This window comes from Pseudophryne corroboree, chromosome 2, assembly GCF_028390025.1.
Source record: "Pseudophryne corroboree isolate aPseCor3 chromosome 2, aPseCor3.hap2, whole genome shotgun sequence".
Taxonomy (NCBI): Eukaryota; Metazoa; Chordata; class Amphibia; order Anura; family Myobatrachidae; genus Pseudophryne; species Pseudophryne corroboree.
The window spans coordinates 266440667-266456914 of NC_086445.1; the positions used below are offsets into that span (position 1 = coordinate 266440667).

The 16248-nt window shown below is 45.8% G+C and overlaps 1 protein-coding gene across 2 annotated transcripts in view; it reads right to left on the reverse strand.

Moving 5' to 3' along the window:
• Nucleotides 1–16248, reverse strand: part of LOC135015220 (activin receptor type-1-like) — a 188597-nt gene that overhangs the window by 109978 nt on the left and 62371 nt on the right. For both annotated transcript variants that reach the window (XM_063952785.1, XM_063952786.1), the window contains exons 2-4: nucleotides 15476–15581; nucleotides 12732–12971; nucleotides 971–1164 (exon numbers count right to left, since the gene is read on the reverse strand). In XM_063952785.1, coding sequence (XP_063808855.1) covers nucleotides 971–1164; nucleotides 12732–12971; nucleotides 15476–15530 — 489 coding nt within the window. In that variant the 5' untranslated portion in view covers nucleotides 15531–15581. The remainder of the gene's footprint in view (nucleotides 1–970; nucleotides 1165–12731; nucleotides 12972–15475; nucleotides 15582–16248) is intronic.

A 16248-nucleotide genomic window follows, 5' to 3' on the forward strand; every position in this document is an offset into this window, starting at 1 on the left:
GGTGGACAAATGGTAGAAGGGGACAGAGACTGCAGAGATTAGGAGGGGCAAGCGGTGGTTAGCTAGGATGAAAAGTGAGTATTAAAGGCACGTTTGAAGTCTGAGAGGCTGAAGGAAAGTCTAAAAAAGGCGGGAGGGCATTCCAGAGGTTCCTAAATTCCACATTAATGTTATTTTAGGGTATCTGTATATCACTTTTTGTGTTGACTATACAGAGTGGGGGTTCTGGTTGGGAATTATAATTTGAAGCCACATTGCCTGGGAAATTTCGGCAGATGCAAGTATACTTACTTTATAAGTTCTACCTTACCCCATCAGGCTTTTAATTTAGCAAGAGGATAAAGTAAATTATTAAAACTGTATAACTGTGTTTGATGTTTATTATAGTGATGCCCAATAGTACAATGACTGTGGCTCACTATATCACTGTATCACAATTTACATAGATCAGAGGTTCTCAAACACGGTCCTCAAGACACCCCAACAGTCCAGGTTTTAGGTATATCCATGTCTCAGCACAGATGGTTAAATCAAATTGACTGAGGTGCTACTTAAGTCACCTGTGGCCAAGCATGTATAAACTTAAAACCTGGACCATTGGGGTGCCTTGAAGACCGTGTTTGAGAACCTCTGGCATAGATTTTACTTTACCTATTTATTTATATGGCTATTATAACAGTGATAATGTGTTTTTGTTATGTGGATATTTTTTTCCGTAATGCTCTATCATCATATTGAGGTGTGTACAATTTTCTATATATGCTTGCTGAAGCTTTATTATGAAGCTTTATATAGAAGCAAACATTGTGTATATACACACTCAGATAAATATTCAGTGGACGTTGTCTATTTGCAGCTTAGGGCACTTGGAGCAACATACTGTGAAATACTGCCCTAAGACTAATTAAAAGTGCACTCAGATAAGAAACTTCTACATAGCATTATCTTTACCATCTCCCAAATGACTCACCCCTAAAGTGCTGTCACCAACAGTTGATGCATTAACAATGTCTATATTTCCAAAATCAATCAGTCTAGCCAAGGATTTTTTCCGGCTGCTTTCCTTCAATTTCCAGAACAAGAATGCGAAGACCATTAGGAGAATCAGGAACAGAACTACTGGGAGGACAATCACCAGTATGAGGTTTATCTCTACCGCTTTCTCTGAGGAAAAAGAAACAAGTTGTTAAATGGCGTGCACTTAGATCATTTACAAATGCAAAAACTAAAAATAAAAATGTTGTTGCTGCACAAATGTAAAAGAGAAACTTCAAAAAGATTCAAGCTAATAATGAAAAGCAACCATGAAGCTTGGTATACGCCGTGTAGCAGAAGCGGATTTACCGTTAGGCAACAAAGACAGCCGTCTAGGGCCCGTCTGGTCCCAGGAGACCCGCTCAGAGCTGGATTACCTAGCAGTAAACTAACTACTACTGCTGCTTACGCCTGGTAGTGCTGGCCAGCGGCCGCCAGCAGGTCGGCCAGTTCACCCGCCTGCTGCCTGCCCCCATATCACTCCCTCCCCCTCCTCCGGCTGGAGATAAATAAAACAGCAGAGGCCGATTGTACAGACCGCCCCCCCCCCCCCCCCCCCCGCCTGAGGCTGCACCCTCCCAGCTGGAGAAAGAACCCAGCAGTGGCCGATAGTACCACCCCTAGCTGGAGGCTGAAGCCGCAAACGTGATGCCGCCTCACCCTCCCGGGTGGAGTTAGTATGGGTACACACCAGGACGACATTGTGTAAAAAGCCCTGATTTCGATGCAATCTAATGTAAAAAGTGCAGATTCATAACTGTTTTGCCTACGATTTCCGATCCGATGTGCGTACCCGCTGCTCATATGTCGAATTGGAGATCTACGTAGACCTGCTGCAGTCAAGATTCCTCAATCCGACCTCCGAGTGGGTGCCGATCGTGTGCTGATCATGTGTGTTTGCATCGTACGTCCATCATGCGACCTGCGTCATTTGAGTGGCATTTCCTGTACACTGCCACCCGCCGCCATCTTCTCCAGCATCGTGCAGTGTATGCGTGCAGACACAGTGCAGACTCCTCTGATACCCATCCGATTTCATCCTTTGGTATGTGTACTCCTGGCCACCAATGCTCTTCTATGCCCATACTGGCCACCAATGCCTTCGTACAGTATGCCCACTGATTGTTTAATATATGCCCACACTGCCCACCAATGTTTATGTGCCCACTGATTGCTTTATATATGGCCACACTGGCCACCAATGCCTACGTATGCCCACTGATTGGTTTATATATGCCCAGACTGCCCACCAATGTTTATGTGCCCACTAATCCCTGTCCTCAGCAGAGATAGCCATGCGGTACTTCGTATCTTGCCTCTCGATTAGGGGGTCACCAGACACAGCAATTCCTGGAAGGTGGCGTCATCCATTCGCAGGAAGTTGCGGTAGTTATCAGGATTGTTCTCCCTAATTTCCATGAGCAGTGGCATGTGAGAATGAGTCTCCCTCCTCAGCAACCACTGCTTCGTCCAGCACAACCTCACACTCCTACGCTGGGCCCTCTCACATCTCAGCCTCAGCACAGCATAGGACAGGAGAAGTTGATGCTGTGAAGGATCCATCACTACACAGGAAAAGAACTATTTGTAATGCCAGGCAAAACAAAGGAGAACACAATAGCTATGTACAGCATTCAGCAGGTATAAATCAAGCCTCACTAGTCACAAAGCAGAAATGCAAAGACCTAAAATGGCTGCTGCTAGTTATACCCCCTCAGCTAGTCCTGCCCATTATTTAAATTCAAGGCCAGTCGGCAAGATGGTTGCCTAGTGTTCTGTGTACCAACATGCATTGGATCGCAGTCGGATCGGAACCGTTTGACACAAATGCCCCGTTTTTGCCAAATCTTGAGCCTAGGCCTGTCCAGGAGCTCCCGGGAAGTTGAAGGGAAATTGTCTTGCGATCGTTCTGGTGTGTACCCACCCTTAGAACACCAGCAGCAGCTGACAGTAGAAACACAGCCAGGCCCGTCAGTGTTTTGCCGCTATTGAGGCCCTGGAACGATCAATACTGGTGGGTTTAGTGGTTGCAGAGCCAGTTCTAATTTTGGGCCTCGGCAGTGTTGGGCTCTTCTGGCTTTCTCAGATGTGGCTCAGGCGTTACCTATGGAGAAGCTGCAACATGACATCCTAGGACACGCAACTGCACCATGCATCACCATTATATTTGAATGTGCCTTGGCAATATTGAAATCTTGTTCAGTGTGCCGCGAGTTGTAAAAGGTTGAAAATCTCTGCTGTAGTGTCTTGAATCTGTCCCTAGTGTTATGGTGCGTACACAATGGCCGATATATCAGGCTTTTATTACACAGCTGATATATCACTGGCCCGTCTGCCAGTGTGTACAAACTATATGTCAGTGAACGCCGTCATTCACAGACATATCATGTCGGCCCTGCAGCACAGCCGATGGTCAATATATCTAACGATATATTGATGCATCGCTGTTTGTGTACGGGCAGTCAGCCATCCGTCAGTACACTTGCTGCAGACGCTGGCGGTGATTGATGGATGAACTGGGCGGGCGCATGTAAAGTCTGCAAAGTCTGTCTGTAGATATATCTGCAGATCAATTGATCTGCAAATTTATCTACGAGTGTGTACCCAGCATTAGTGAAAGGCATTCCTTTAAAGAGATTGCTTAGTGTGGAGTATGTAAGCAATCCATTTAATGCTTTAGAGGGGGCAGGTCACCTGGGTGCAGACACTGCAGAGGGTGCAGTCGTTTTGTCAGGGAACTAGTAACCTGTCTATAAATTCACTTGTAACCAGTAACGACCTTAGTGCACAAAGAATGCAATACTTTTTATAATTACTTGTTTGGCTTCCTTCTTGTGAATGTTGGGGCTCAGCAAACAAATGGTCTTCTTTAAACCTTACATAGTTTATTTGTGATTTTAAAGGAAACTACCATCATCCAGTGCTGCAGATGTAGTTGCTTGTTGTTTGGCTTGGGTTAGCTGGAGGCTGCAACCACAGATGATGCAGTGGTGGTGGTCTCTCAAACTACCGTCCCATCTCTCAGCTCCCATGCCCCTCCAAGCTACTTGAGAGACTTGCCTACACTCGCCTCACACACTTTCTTTACTCACACAGCCTACTGGACCCAATTCAGTCAGGATTTCGTGCCCAACACTCCACAGAGACAGCACTGACTAAGGTAGTGAATGATTTGGTCACTGCTAAATCTAAAGGACATTGCTCTCTACTTATTCTCCTTGATCTCTCTGCTGCTTTTGACACTGTTGACCACTCTCTTCTCATACAAACACTACAATCCCTAGGGATTCAGGACACAGCCCTTTCTTGGTTCTCATCCTACCTATCTAATCGCTCCTTCAGTGTTCATTTCTCTGATTCCACCTCCTCTTCGTTACCTCTCTCAATTGGAGTACCGCAAGGCTCAGTCTTAGGTCCTCTGCTTTTCTCCATCTATACCACATCTCTTGGCAAACTAATCAACTCTTTCGGATTGAGTACCATCTGTATGCGGATGATACTCAAATCTACCTATCCTCCCCTGATTTGTCACCATCTGTATTGGGCCGTGTCACTGAATGCCTTTCTGCCATTTCATCTTGGATGACATCTCGCAACCTCAAACTTAATATTTCCAAAACAGAATTAATTATATTTCCACCGGCCAATAGTAATTTCCAACCTGATATCTCTATCACTGTTGAGAACTCTGCAATCATCCCTACCCCCCAAGCTCGCTGCCTAGGTGTCATTCTTGACTCTGAACTGTCCTTTGTTCCCCGCATTCAATCTGTCTCAAGATCATGTTACATACATCTAAGAAACATATCCAAAATTCGACCATATCTTACACAAGACACAGCAAAAACTCTAATCCATGCTCTCATTATCTCCCGCATTGATTATTGTAATAGTCTCCTGACCGGTCTTCCCAAACATAGGCTCTCACCACTACAATCCATTTTGAATGCAGCTGGAAGGCTAATCTTCCTCGCTAGACGTTCGTCGTCTGCAGATCCGCTCTGTCAGTCCCTCCATTGGTTACCGGTATTCTACCGTATTAAATCTAAAATACTTTTACTGACATACAAGGCTATTAACCAAACTGCACCAACATACATCTCGTCACTCATTTCAAAATATCTCCTTACCCGACCTCTCCGCTCTGCACAAGATCTACGTCTCTCATCCACACGCATTACTTGTTCACACTCAAATTACAGGACTTTATCCGGGCTTCACCCACTCTGTGGAATGCCCTCCCACCCACAATAAGACTCGCCTCTAGTCTCCAAACCTTTAAATGCTCCCTGAATGTCACACACCAGAGGCAGCGGCCGCCGAGCTTACCCCTGCATGTCTGCTGATCCGTCTGGCGGCCCCCGCCTCCGGCGGTCGTCGGGTCCCGGCGTCTGGCTGGCGCTGCTCCCGGCGGTTCCCCGGAGTGTGGGCGCCGCCATTGCACTCGGCGTCACGTGGGCGGGGAGCGGGTGGCGTCACAGAACCGCTCCACCAATCCTGTTAGGGCGGGAGATTCAAAACCAGAGCTCCGGCGCCTGAGTATCGTCGCTTTTCTAGAGGTGATCTCCAGTGCTCCTGTGACCGCTGTGCTATCTCCTAGAGTTTCCAGCATCCAGTCAACTTTCCCAGCATATCGTTCTGCTCGCTCACCAAGTCTTCAGTGTCTTTAAACATCGCTCACGAGTTCTTCAATCATCAGCGTCTTTGAACACTGCTCACAAAATCTTCAGTGCCTTATATCATCGCTCACAAGTTCCTCATTCATCAGTGTCTTTATCATCGCTCACAAGTTCTTCATTCATCAGTGTCTTTATCATCGCTCACAAGTTCCTCATTCATCAGTGTCTTTATCATCGCTCACAAGTTCTTCATTTATCAGTGTCTTTATCATCGCTCACAAGTTCCTCATTCCTCAGTGTCTTTATCATCGCTCACAAGTTCTTCATTCATCAGTGCCTTATATCATCGCTCACAAGTTCTTAATTCATCAGTGTCTTTATCATCGCTCACAAGTTTCTCATTCATCAGTGTCTTTAAACATCGCTCACAAGTTCTTCATTCACCAGTGTCTTTATCATCGCTCACAAGTTCTTCAATCATCAGTGTCTTTAAACATCGCTCACAAAATCTTCAGTGTCTTTAAACATCGCTCACAAGTTCTTTAATCATCAGTGTCTTTTAACATCGCTCACAAGTTCTTCAATCATCAGTGTCTTTAAACATCGCTCACAAGTTCTTCAATCATCAGTGTCTTTAAACATCGCTCACAAGTTCTTCAATCATCAGTGTCTTTAAACATCGCTCACAAGTTCTTCAATCATCAGTGTCTCTGAAACATCGCTCACAAATTCTTCAATCATCAGTGTCTCTAAAACATCGCTCACAAATTCTTCAGTGTCTTTTAACATCGCTCACTAGCTCTTCATTCACCAGTGACTTTAAACATTGCTCACAAATTCTTTAGTGTCTTTCACCATCGCTCACAAGTTCTTTATTCATGTATCTCTAAACATCGCTCACAAATTCTTCAGTAGCCTTTGACATTGCCCAGAAGTCCTCTTTCTTCCATGTGTTGCTGTATTGCTCCCTTCCCTAAATAAAGTTCTTCAGCATTTTTTCATCAAACATAATTGTCAGAGTCCTGTATGAGGAAAACCTATATCCGGCCTTCTCTGCTCCGACCCAGCTGTGGTGTCTCTTCCCGACCATCGGAGGAGCCCCCGAGTACACAACACTCCCAATCCAGGTCAGTGACAGTATACTCAGGCCTCATGGACCCGGGGGATCGGAACCCAGAGGCAAGTGCCATCCAGGACTTGGTTTCCCGAGTTCAGAGTCAGGAGGCTGCACAGAGCCAGGTGATGCAGTATCTCCAGGAATTATCCGGCCGGCTGGATCAAATTCAGGCTTCTCTGGCTTCAGTAGTTCTGGCTCCAGCTCCAGTGCCCGCTCCAGTGGTTGTCCCTAGTAATGTTCAATCCTTGTCTGGAACTAGGTCTCGCCTTCAGCTTCCTACTCCCTCTCGCTATAATGGGAATCCAAAGAATTTGCCGTGGTTTTCTCAACCAATGCGAGGTGCATTTTAAACTTCTTTCGCACAACTTCCCCACGGATCGGTCCAAGGTGGCGTACATTATTTCCTTGCTGGAAGGTTCAGTGTTGGATTGGGTGTCACCATTGTGGGTGCGATCTGACCCTTTGGTTTCTAGTTACACCAATTTCATTGCGTCATTTCGAAGAATCTTTGATGAGCCCAGCAGAACGACCGCTGCTTCTTCAGACTTGCTCCGAGTCCGACAAGGCTCCCGTTCAGTGGGGCAGTATGTGATTCATTTCCAGACCATAGCTTCAGAACTACGCTGGAATAATGATGCTCTCCGGGTTGCTTTTTGGAACGGGCTCTCCGACCACCTAAAGGACGAACTGATCACTAGGGATCTGCCAGATTCCTTAGAACAGTTGATCTCACTCTGTGTAGTGGATCTTCGCATGCAGGAACGAGGTGGCGAAGGTAGTCGGTCAGATCGATCCAGATTCCGGTCTCTCCCATCTAAGCAAACGGTTACTCCAGGTCCAGACGAACCCATGCAAATCAATCGATCTCAGTTGTCCCCGGAAGAACGACAGCGACGTCGTGAGGGTAGACTCTGCCTCTACTGTGGAGCCGCGGATCATTTTCTCAAGTTCTGCAAGTCCCGTCCAGGAAACGGGCAGTCCTAGCCTGTTCCGGAGGAGTCAAGTTAGGAATTACATCTAAACCTTCTCCGACAGTGGACTGTTTACTCTCCGTGTCTCTGTTTCCTGAGTCAATAGCCAAACCTGTTAAAGCTTTGCTGGACTCTGGGGCTGCAGGGAATTTTGTTTCCCTTTCTTGTGTCCAGAACTTAGGTTTACAGTTACAGTCTGTCAAACGGCCTATTACGTTGACCGCCATCAATGGTACCCAAATTTCTAATGGTCTTATTACCAGTCGCACAGTGCCAATCAAGCTGCAGGTGGGAGCTCTGCATCAAGAACATTTGGAGATCCTAGTGATTCGGGAGATGCCCCACGATCTGGTTCTAGGTCTTCCTTGGCTTAAAATTCACAACCCTCACGTCGACTGGAAGTCGTCACAAATACTGTCCTGGAGTTCTTTTTGTCATTCTAATTGTCTCACTCCTGTCTACCCGCTCCAAGTATCTTCCAAGTCGGATGAAGAGCTCATTCCGGAGGTCTATCGGGAGTTCACAGATGTCTTTTCGGAACAGGTGGCCGATCAGTTACCACCCCATAGACCCTGGGACTGTCCCATTGAGCTCATCCCAGGGAAAATGCCACCCCGGGGACGTACTTACCCCTTGTCATTACCCGAGACCCAAGCTATGTCGGACTACATCAAGTCTAATTTGCTGAAAGGATTCATTCGCTCCTCTACCTCCCCGGCGGGAGCAGGTTTCTTTTTTGTGAAGAAGAAGGACGGAGGGTTAAGACCATGTATTGACTATCGGGGCTTAAACGATATCACCGTTAAGAACAAATACCCTTTGCCGCTCATCACTGAGCTATTTGATAGGGTTCGCGGAGCCCACGTCTTCACTAAGCTCGATTTAAGGGGAGCCTATAATTTGATACGCATCCGACAGGGGGACGAATGGAAGACGGCCTTCAATACCAGGGACGGGCATTATGAATATTTGGTAATGCCGTTTGGCCTCAGCATTGCCCCTGCCGTTTTCCAGGGATTTGTGAATGAGATATTCCGGGATATGTTATACCTAAGCGTAGTGGTATATTTGGATGACATTCTGATATTTTCTAAGAATCTCACAGAGCACAGAGTACAGGTCAAGGAAGTACTTCTTTGCCTACGAAGGAATTATCTCTAAGGCAAGATTTCCAAATGTACCTTTGAGGTCCCTTCAATTCCATTTCTTGGCTATGTCATCTCAGGTACGGAGCTCCGCATGGATCCGGAAAAACTCACTGCCATTCGGGACTGGACTCAGCCTCTCTCCTTGAAAGCGGTACAAAGATTTCTGGGTTTTGCAAATTACTACCGGAAATTCATAAAGGGATTCTCTACCATTGTGGCACCTATTACTGCCCTAACCAAAAAGGGGTCTGACCCAAGTCACTGGTCTTCTGAAGCGGTAGCAGCGTTCGCCCAGTTGAAAGCAGCCTTTATGTCCGCTCCGGTACTCCAGCAACCAAATTTTTCAAAACCATTCTTCTTGGAGGTCGATGCTTCATCGGTAGGCATCGGTGCCGTACTTTCCCAGTACTCCTCTGATGGGAAGTTACATCCATGTGGTTTCCATTCTCGCAAGTTCTCTCCTGCTGAACGAAACTACTCCATTGGAGACCAGGAACTTCTGGCGATAAAATCTGCCCTAGAAGAATGGAGGTACTTATTGGAAGGTGCTAAACATCTAATTACGATTTACACCGATCACAAGAACTTGCTGTATCTCAAGACGGCCCAGTGCTTGAATCCCCGTCAAGCTAGATGGGCGCTCTTCTTCACTCGTTTCTCGTTCATCATTAAGTACCGGGCCGGGACTTTTAACACTAAGGCTGATGCTCTATCTCATTCCTTAACGGCCTCAGATGAAGAAAATTCAGTTGAAAAGGCTTTGATTCTCAGTCCAGTCTCTATTTCGGCAGCTCCTACCACTCTGGGTCCTCTTCCTGGGAGAATGTCTGTACCAGCTAAATTTCAACCGATGTTGTTGCAGTGGGCTCATATCTCCAAGTTTTCCGGTCATCCTGGAGTTCAAAAAATGTGGGAATTTCTATGAAGGTCATACTGGTGGGACACTATGAAGAAGGATATACAGGATTATGTCAACTCATGTCCTCAATGTGCTCAGCACAAAACTCTTCGTCTGCCTCCTGCGGGGTTGCTTCATCCACTGTCCATTCCTAAGAGACCTTGGACCCATATTTCGATGGACTTTGTTACCGAATTACCCTTCTCCAAGGGTCATAATACCATCTGGGTGATTATTGACCGCTTTTCTAAAATGGCACATTTTATTCCATTGACCGGGTTACCGTCAGCTCCCAAGTTGGCTTCATTATTCATTCGTGAACACTTCCGCCTACACGGGTTACCTCAGGAGGTAGTCTCTGATCGGGGGGTGCAGTTCACGGCAAGGTTCTGGAGGGCCCTCTGTTCTGCCTTACAAATAAAGCTCAAGTTCTCATCTGCTTACCATCCTCAAACCAATGGGCAAACTGAACGCGTCAATCAAGATTTAGAGACTTTTCTCCGCGTTTATCTCTCTCCTTCGCAAGACAATTGGGTGGAACTGTTACCCTGGGCCAAGTTTGCCCATAATCATCTGTACCACTCCTCCACTGGTGAGTCTCCATTCTTCATTAATTACGGATTCCATCCTCAAATTCCAGAATTACCCATCTGTCCTCCAGAAGATGTCCCTGCTGCAGCCTCTACTCTCCGGCACTTCAGTCAAATCTGGAGTAGGGTTCATGCTAACCTCAAGAAAATCTCCGGCCGCTACAAATTCTTTGCGGATAGGAAGCGACGGGCAGCTCCCCAATACAAAGTGGGTGACAGGGTATGGCTCTCTACCCGTAACCTCCGTTTAAGAGTGCCTGCTATGAAGTTTGCTCCAATGTTCATTGGTCCTTACCCTGTGTTGCAAGTCCTGAACCCGGTTGATTGCCTACCCACTTTCGGGTACCAAATTCTTTCCATGTCTCTCTCCTTCGTCCTCTTGTTTTGAATCGGTTCCATTCAGAATCTCCTAGGCCAACCTCTGTAGAGACTGAAGCTGGAACGGAATTTGAAATTAAAGCTATTCTTGACTCTCGTTATCTTCACAAGAATCTACAGTATCTGGTAGACTGGAAAGGTGATGGTCCTGAGGAGAGGAGCTGGGTCAAAGCTGCTGAAGTCACGGCTCCCCGACTAGTGCGGATATTCCATTCCAGACATCCAACAAAGCCCGGGAAGTGTCCGAGGGCCACTCCTGGAGGAGGGGATACTGTCACACACCAGAGGCAGCGGCCGCAGCGCTTACCCCTGCGTGTCTACTAGTCCGTCTGGCGGCCCTCGCCTCCGGCGGTCGTCGGGTCCCGGCGCCTGCCTGGCGCTGCTCCCGGCGGTTCCCCGGAGTGTGGGCGCCGCCATTGCACCTGGCGTCATGTGAGCGGGGAGCGGGTGGCGTCACAGAACCGCTCCACCAATCCTGTTAGGGCGGGAGATTCAAAACCAGATGCCGGGCAGAGCTCCGGCGCCTGAGTATCGTCGCTTTTCCAGAGGTGATCTCCAGTGCTCCTGTGACCGCTGTGCTATCTCCTAGAGTTTCCAGCATCCAGTCAACTTTCCCAGCATATCGTGCTGCTCGCTCACCAAGTCTCCAGTGTCTTTAAACATCGCTCACGAGTTCTTCAATCATCAGCGTCTTTGAACACTGCTCACAAAATCTTCAGTGCCTTATATCATCGCTCACAAGTTCCTCATTCATCAGTGTCTTTATCATCGCTCACAAGTTCTTCATTCATCAGTGTCTTTATCATCGCTCACAAGTTTCTCATTCATCAGTGTCTTTAAACATCGCTCACAAGTTCTTCATTCATCAGTGTCTTTAAACATCGCTCACAAGTTCTTCAATCATCAGTGTCTTTAAACATCGCTCACAAAATCTTCAGTGTCTTTAAACATCGCTCACAAGTTTTTCAATCATCAGTGTCTTTAAACATCGCTCACAAGTTCTTTAATCATCAGTGTCTTTTAACATCGCTCACAAGTTCTTCAATCATCAGTGTCTTTAAACATCGCTCACAAGTTCTTCAATCATCAGTGTCTTTAAACATCGCTCACAAGTTCTTCAATCATCAGGGTCTTTAAACATCGCTCACAAGTTCTTCAATCATCAGTGTATCTAAAACATCGCTCACAAATTCTTCAGTGTCTTTTAACATCGCTCACTAGCTCTTCATTCACCAGTGACTTTAAACATCGCTCACAAATTCTTTAGTGTCTTTCACCATCGCTCACAAGTTCTTTATTCATGTATCTCTAAACATCGCTCACAAATTCTTCAGTAGCCTTTGACATTGCCCACAAGTCCTCTTTCTTCCATGTGTTGCTGTATTGCTCCCTTCCCTAAATAAAGTTCTTCAGCATTTTTTCATCAAACATAATTGTCAGAGTCCTGTATGAGGAAAACCTATATCCGGCCTTCTCTGCTCCGACCCAGCTGTGGTGCCTCTTCCCGACCATCGGAGGAGCCCCCGAGTTCACAACACCCCCAATCCATGTCAGTGACACTGAAAACTCACCTCTTCAGACAAGCCTATCAAATTCCAGACCTACCCACATAACCTTCAGTGCTTCCCTATCTAATTACATCCTCTCTGTACAGTACACATAACATCACATATCTTGTCTCTTTACTCTCACACCCTCCTGACACTTGGCCAACATTGCGGGGTGATCATATCATACAACCCATTAAGAACCTAGCAATCTGGTGGACCATTATGCAATAGGTAGCATGTATCCTTGTGTATCAAATCAATGCCTATTTCCCTATAGATTGTAAGCTTGCAAAAAGGGGCTTCCTACCTCTATGTCTATCTGTTTTTACCCAGTTTTGTTCTATTACTGTTGTTCTAATTGTAAAGTGCAACGGAATATGCTGCGCTATATAAGAAACTGTTAATAATAAATAATGTTACTATACCTAGAGTGAAGATGGTAACATTCTGATTGCAGTAATTAGCATAGCAGCACTCCACCCGTGTGATTTCTGTCTTGCCGCTGCACTGCTCGATGACATGGTAATTAAAGCAGCCTCGGACTCTGTGGATTTTTCTAGAGTCAAACAGTAGTTCCTCGGTCACAAAACATGCCCTTCCAACACAGGTCTTTCCCCGGCAGCTTTCACCTTCACAGGCACAGTTATAATAGGAGACATCTGCAGCTAAATCAAATATAAAGAAAATGTCAGCTTGAAAACATAGATCAGTGTAAGTCATGGGTCTTATGTAGAGTTAGAAACAACTGGAATTTGCACTGTTCTATCCAACAAATTGCATTTCTTCTGTTGTTCATGCTCAACAAAAATGTTATGTATCTATCTGTATAAGGTATGGGGGGCATCTTGCACTATCAACCCCTTGTGCTTAGGGAAGCAGCAAGGAGATGAAGGGGGAGGGGGGGAGTACAGCAAGACATAATGATCCCAGGAAAGATGCATTTGTGCCACTCATACCCCTTTCACATCGCACAAATAACCCGGTATCGACACGACACGGGTCAGTGTGCGATGTGAAAGCACTTTCCAAGAATTAGCGGGTCGTCTGACCCGGTAATTCAACCCGGTATAAAAAAAGGATTATACCCGGGTTGAATACCGGGTCAGGTGCAGTGTGAATGGGAGCCGCGTCGATGCGACGCGGTTCCCATTCACAGCATAGGGAGAGGCGGCGCAGGAGATGAGCTCATCTCCCAGCGCCGCCTCCACCCCCGCCCCTGCTGCTGCGCCCCCCCCCCCCCCCCGCTGCTATGGCAACCGACCCGGTATATTGCCGGGTCGGAAAGCCAGCAAAGGAGCGCAAATGCCGGATCCCACCCTGTAAGGACACGTTTCTTTTACCGGGTGGGATCCGGCATTTGCGATCTGAATGCGGTATTACCAGACTGATCATTTGCGTGTTTCTTCAGAATAGAAGTAATTCTAAAAACTGTTATATAAATGTACCATGTGTTCCCTGCTTTATTTATAGTCTATTAGCGTCCCTTACCAAGAAGCATGTGCCAGATTTAGAAGCCCTATTTGCTGGCAAAAATAAGTAGGGCTGATGCAAAACTGGCTTCAATTGCACTCCAGTTTGTAGGCGTAAAATACAGTCACTAAAAGTGCTGCAATTACGTACATGTGCAAGATTGCAGTTATTACAAGATGCGTACAGGTTGGCATCGGTGGCACATGCGCCATTTACACTAGGGGCTGTACATGTCACATACCCTTACGCCCATCTTTATAATCATTCATGTTTGCTTTAAAATATGCATCCCTGTTAGACTTTTATGTCTCCATCCTATGCAAGTAATAAGTAAAAAAACATTGTTGAAAACGCACAAACAATATATTTAAGAGCAACGCAGAAAGCAGTGCCTTCGCCATCAGCCAATCACAATTGGTACGCTAGTGCTGGTGACTATCATCATCATGTATTTACACCTGAGCTTAACCACCTACAGACGATACAGCTTTCACAGTAAAATGTGCGTTGTGCGCTTGTCTATAGCTGACTGCCCTTGATGTACTCCGTACACTGTAGTTTAAGCCACATAGGGGATAATTCAGAGTTGCACGCAAGCTGAGCATTCACATCTCTGAGCATTTACAGTACTGTACATGCGATTCAGAGTCATACACATCTCAGATGCATCTCTACTTGTGGCTAAGTGAGTGTAGCTGGGTAGCAACTGGGCCCAAGGGAGAAGTGTTCCCATGGCCGTCTTAACAGCCTTGTAGGCCCTGTGTAAAGCAATGCACTGGGCCCCTACTCACCCATTCACGGGAATAAATAAAACAAAAGGCATAACTTATGCCTCCTGCAGTCCCACGCTCTCTCCACCTGCTTTCATACAGTGATTGTCAGCACGATTGCTGGATAGCTCCAGAATCCTGGGGCCTTGGCCATCTGCCCAGTGTCCCTATACATTAAGATGGCCCTTGGGCAAGTAATTGGTGAGGTGGGTTATTCAGAGGTGAGCGTAGGCAGAGATCCATCTGATGTTAGATGGATCTCTTGCATGAAGGCTAGGGCTGGAGTAATTGCGTGCTGACTGTGATGACAGCTACTATCACAAGGGATGGATTTCAAGTTTGAAGTAAACCAAATACTGCAATATATGCAGCATATTATAGGGGTGATTCAGACCCGATCGCTGGGCTGCTAAAATTGTTGTACTGCGTACAGATAGTCGCCGCCCAAGGGGAGTGTATATTCGCCGTGCAAGTGCGCGACTGCATGTGTACGCCGAGCTGCTAAAAATCCCTCAGTCAGTGGGCAGCAGCAAATATGTTCGCACCTCACTTACCATTGAATGATTTTTCCACTATATGCAGTCAGTGCGCAGCCCAGAACTTACTCCTACATGCAATGAGCACAGGCGGTGCAATTGCATTTTTCGCACCAGCCTGTCGCTGACCGGCGATGCCCATTGTTGTTGTTTGCCAACGCGCGTGCACATTGCAGTGCATACACATACGCAGTCTATTGCTGATCACCCCCTGTGCGAAAACGCATAGCAACGATCAGATCTGAATCACCCCTATGTTTTAAGCAATGGATCATACAATGAATATAAAATGTTTGTTTTTTTCTTTAAAAAAAGCTATATAAAAGTAATTACTATATAAGATTAATAAAGATATGCAAACACATTTTCTATGTTGGTGTATAATGCACTTACTAGTTACAGATGTAACAATTGCCAGGGAAAGTAGCCATATGTTTTCTTGCAGCATCTTCTTTAGGAACAGTCTGAATTGGGTTAACCGTGGTCAAGAGATTTTCTTCTGTATGGAAAGAAAACAAACCACACTAACACACAAGCACTTTTCTGCTGTTAATATTCAGGGTAAACAGAATAACTAATTTTGACAATTTGCACAAAGATTAGGTGGTTGATTGCTGTACTCAAAAATGAAGAATTTCATCATGTATAGCGAACCCTGCCAACTTTTCCTCTACTGAATCATTTTGCTAAATCATTGGATTCACATAGAGACACTTATTTGTTTAATTGCACCCTTAATGAAAATTTAAATTTGTGTTTTTCTTCAGAAAGGAAGTCATTAAAAAATACTGTTTCATAAGTGTACCTTCTGTTCCCTGCTGCAAAAACAACTGTTGTCTGCTGCCTTGTTTTCTGGCTCCCCACAGTACTTATATCCCACACATTCTGGGTTTGGTCCACTAGACAAGGCACAAAACACACAGCAGGAGTGCAGTAACTGTCAGTACTCCTTATCAGTAATGGTCTGGTGTATGAAAGGCTCACTAGAAAGCTTAGTTATAGGAGATGATTTTAAATTGCAGTTAAAAAATGACATGCAATTTCCTATATTAATATCTAACAACTTGGATATATAAATTCATATATGTATTTTCATGTAGAGGACCATTTTACCATTTTGTGATATTAGCTTTAGCAGGAGTCTTCAGACATTACTTTGTGCTTAT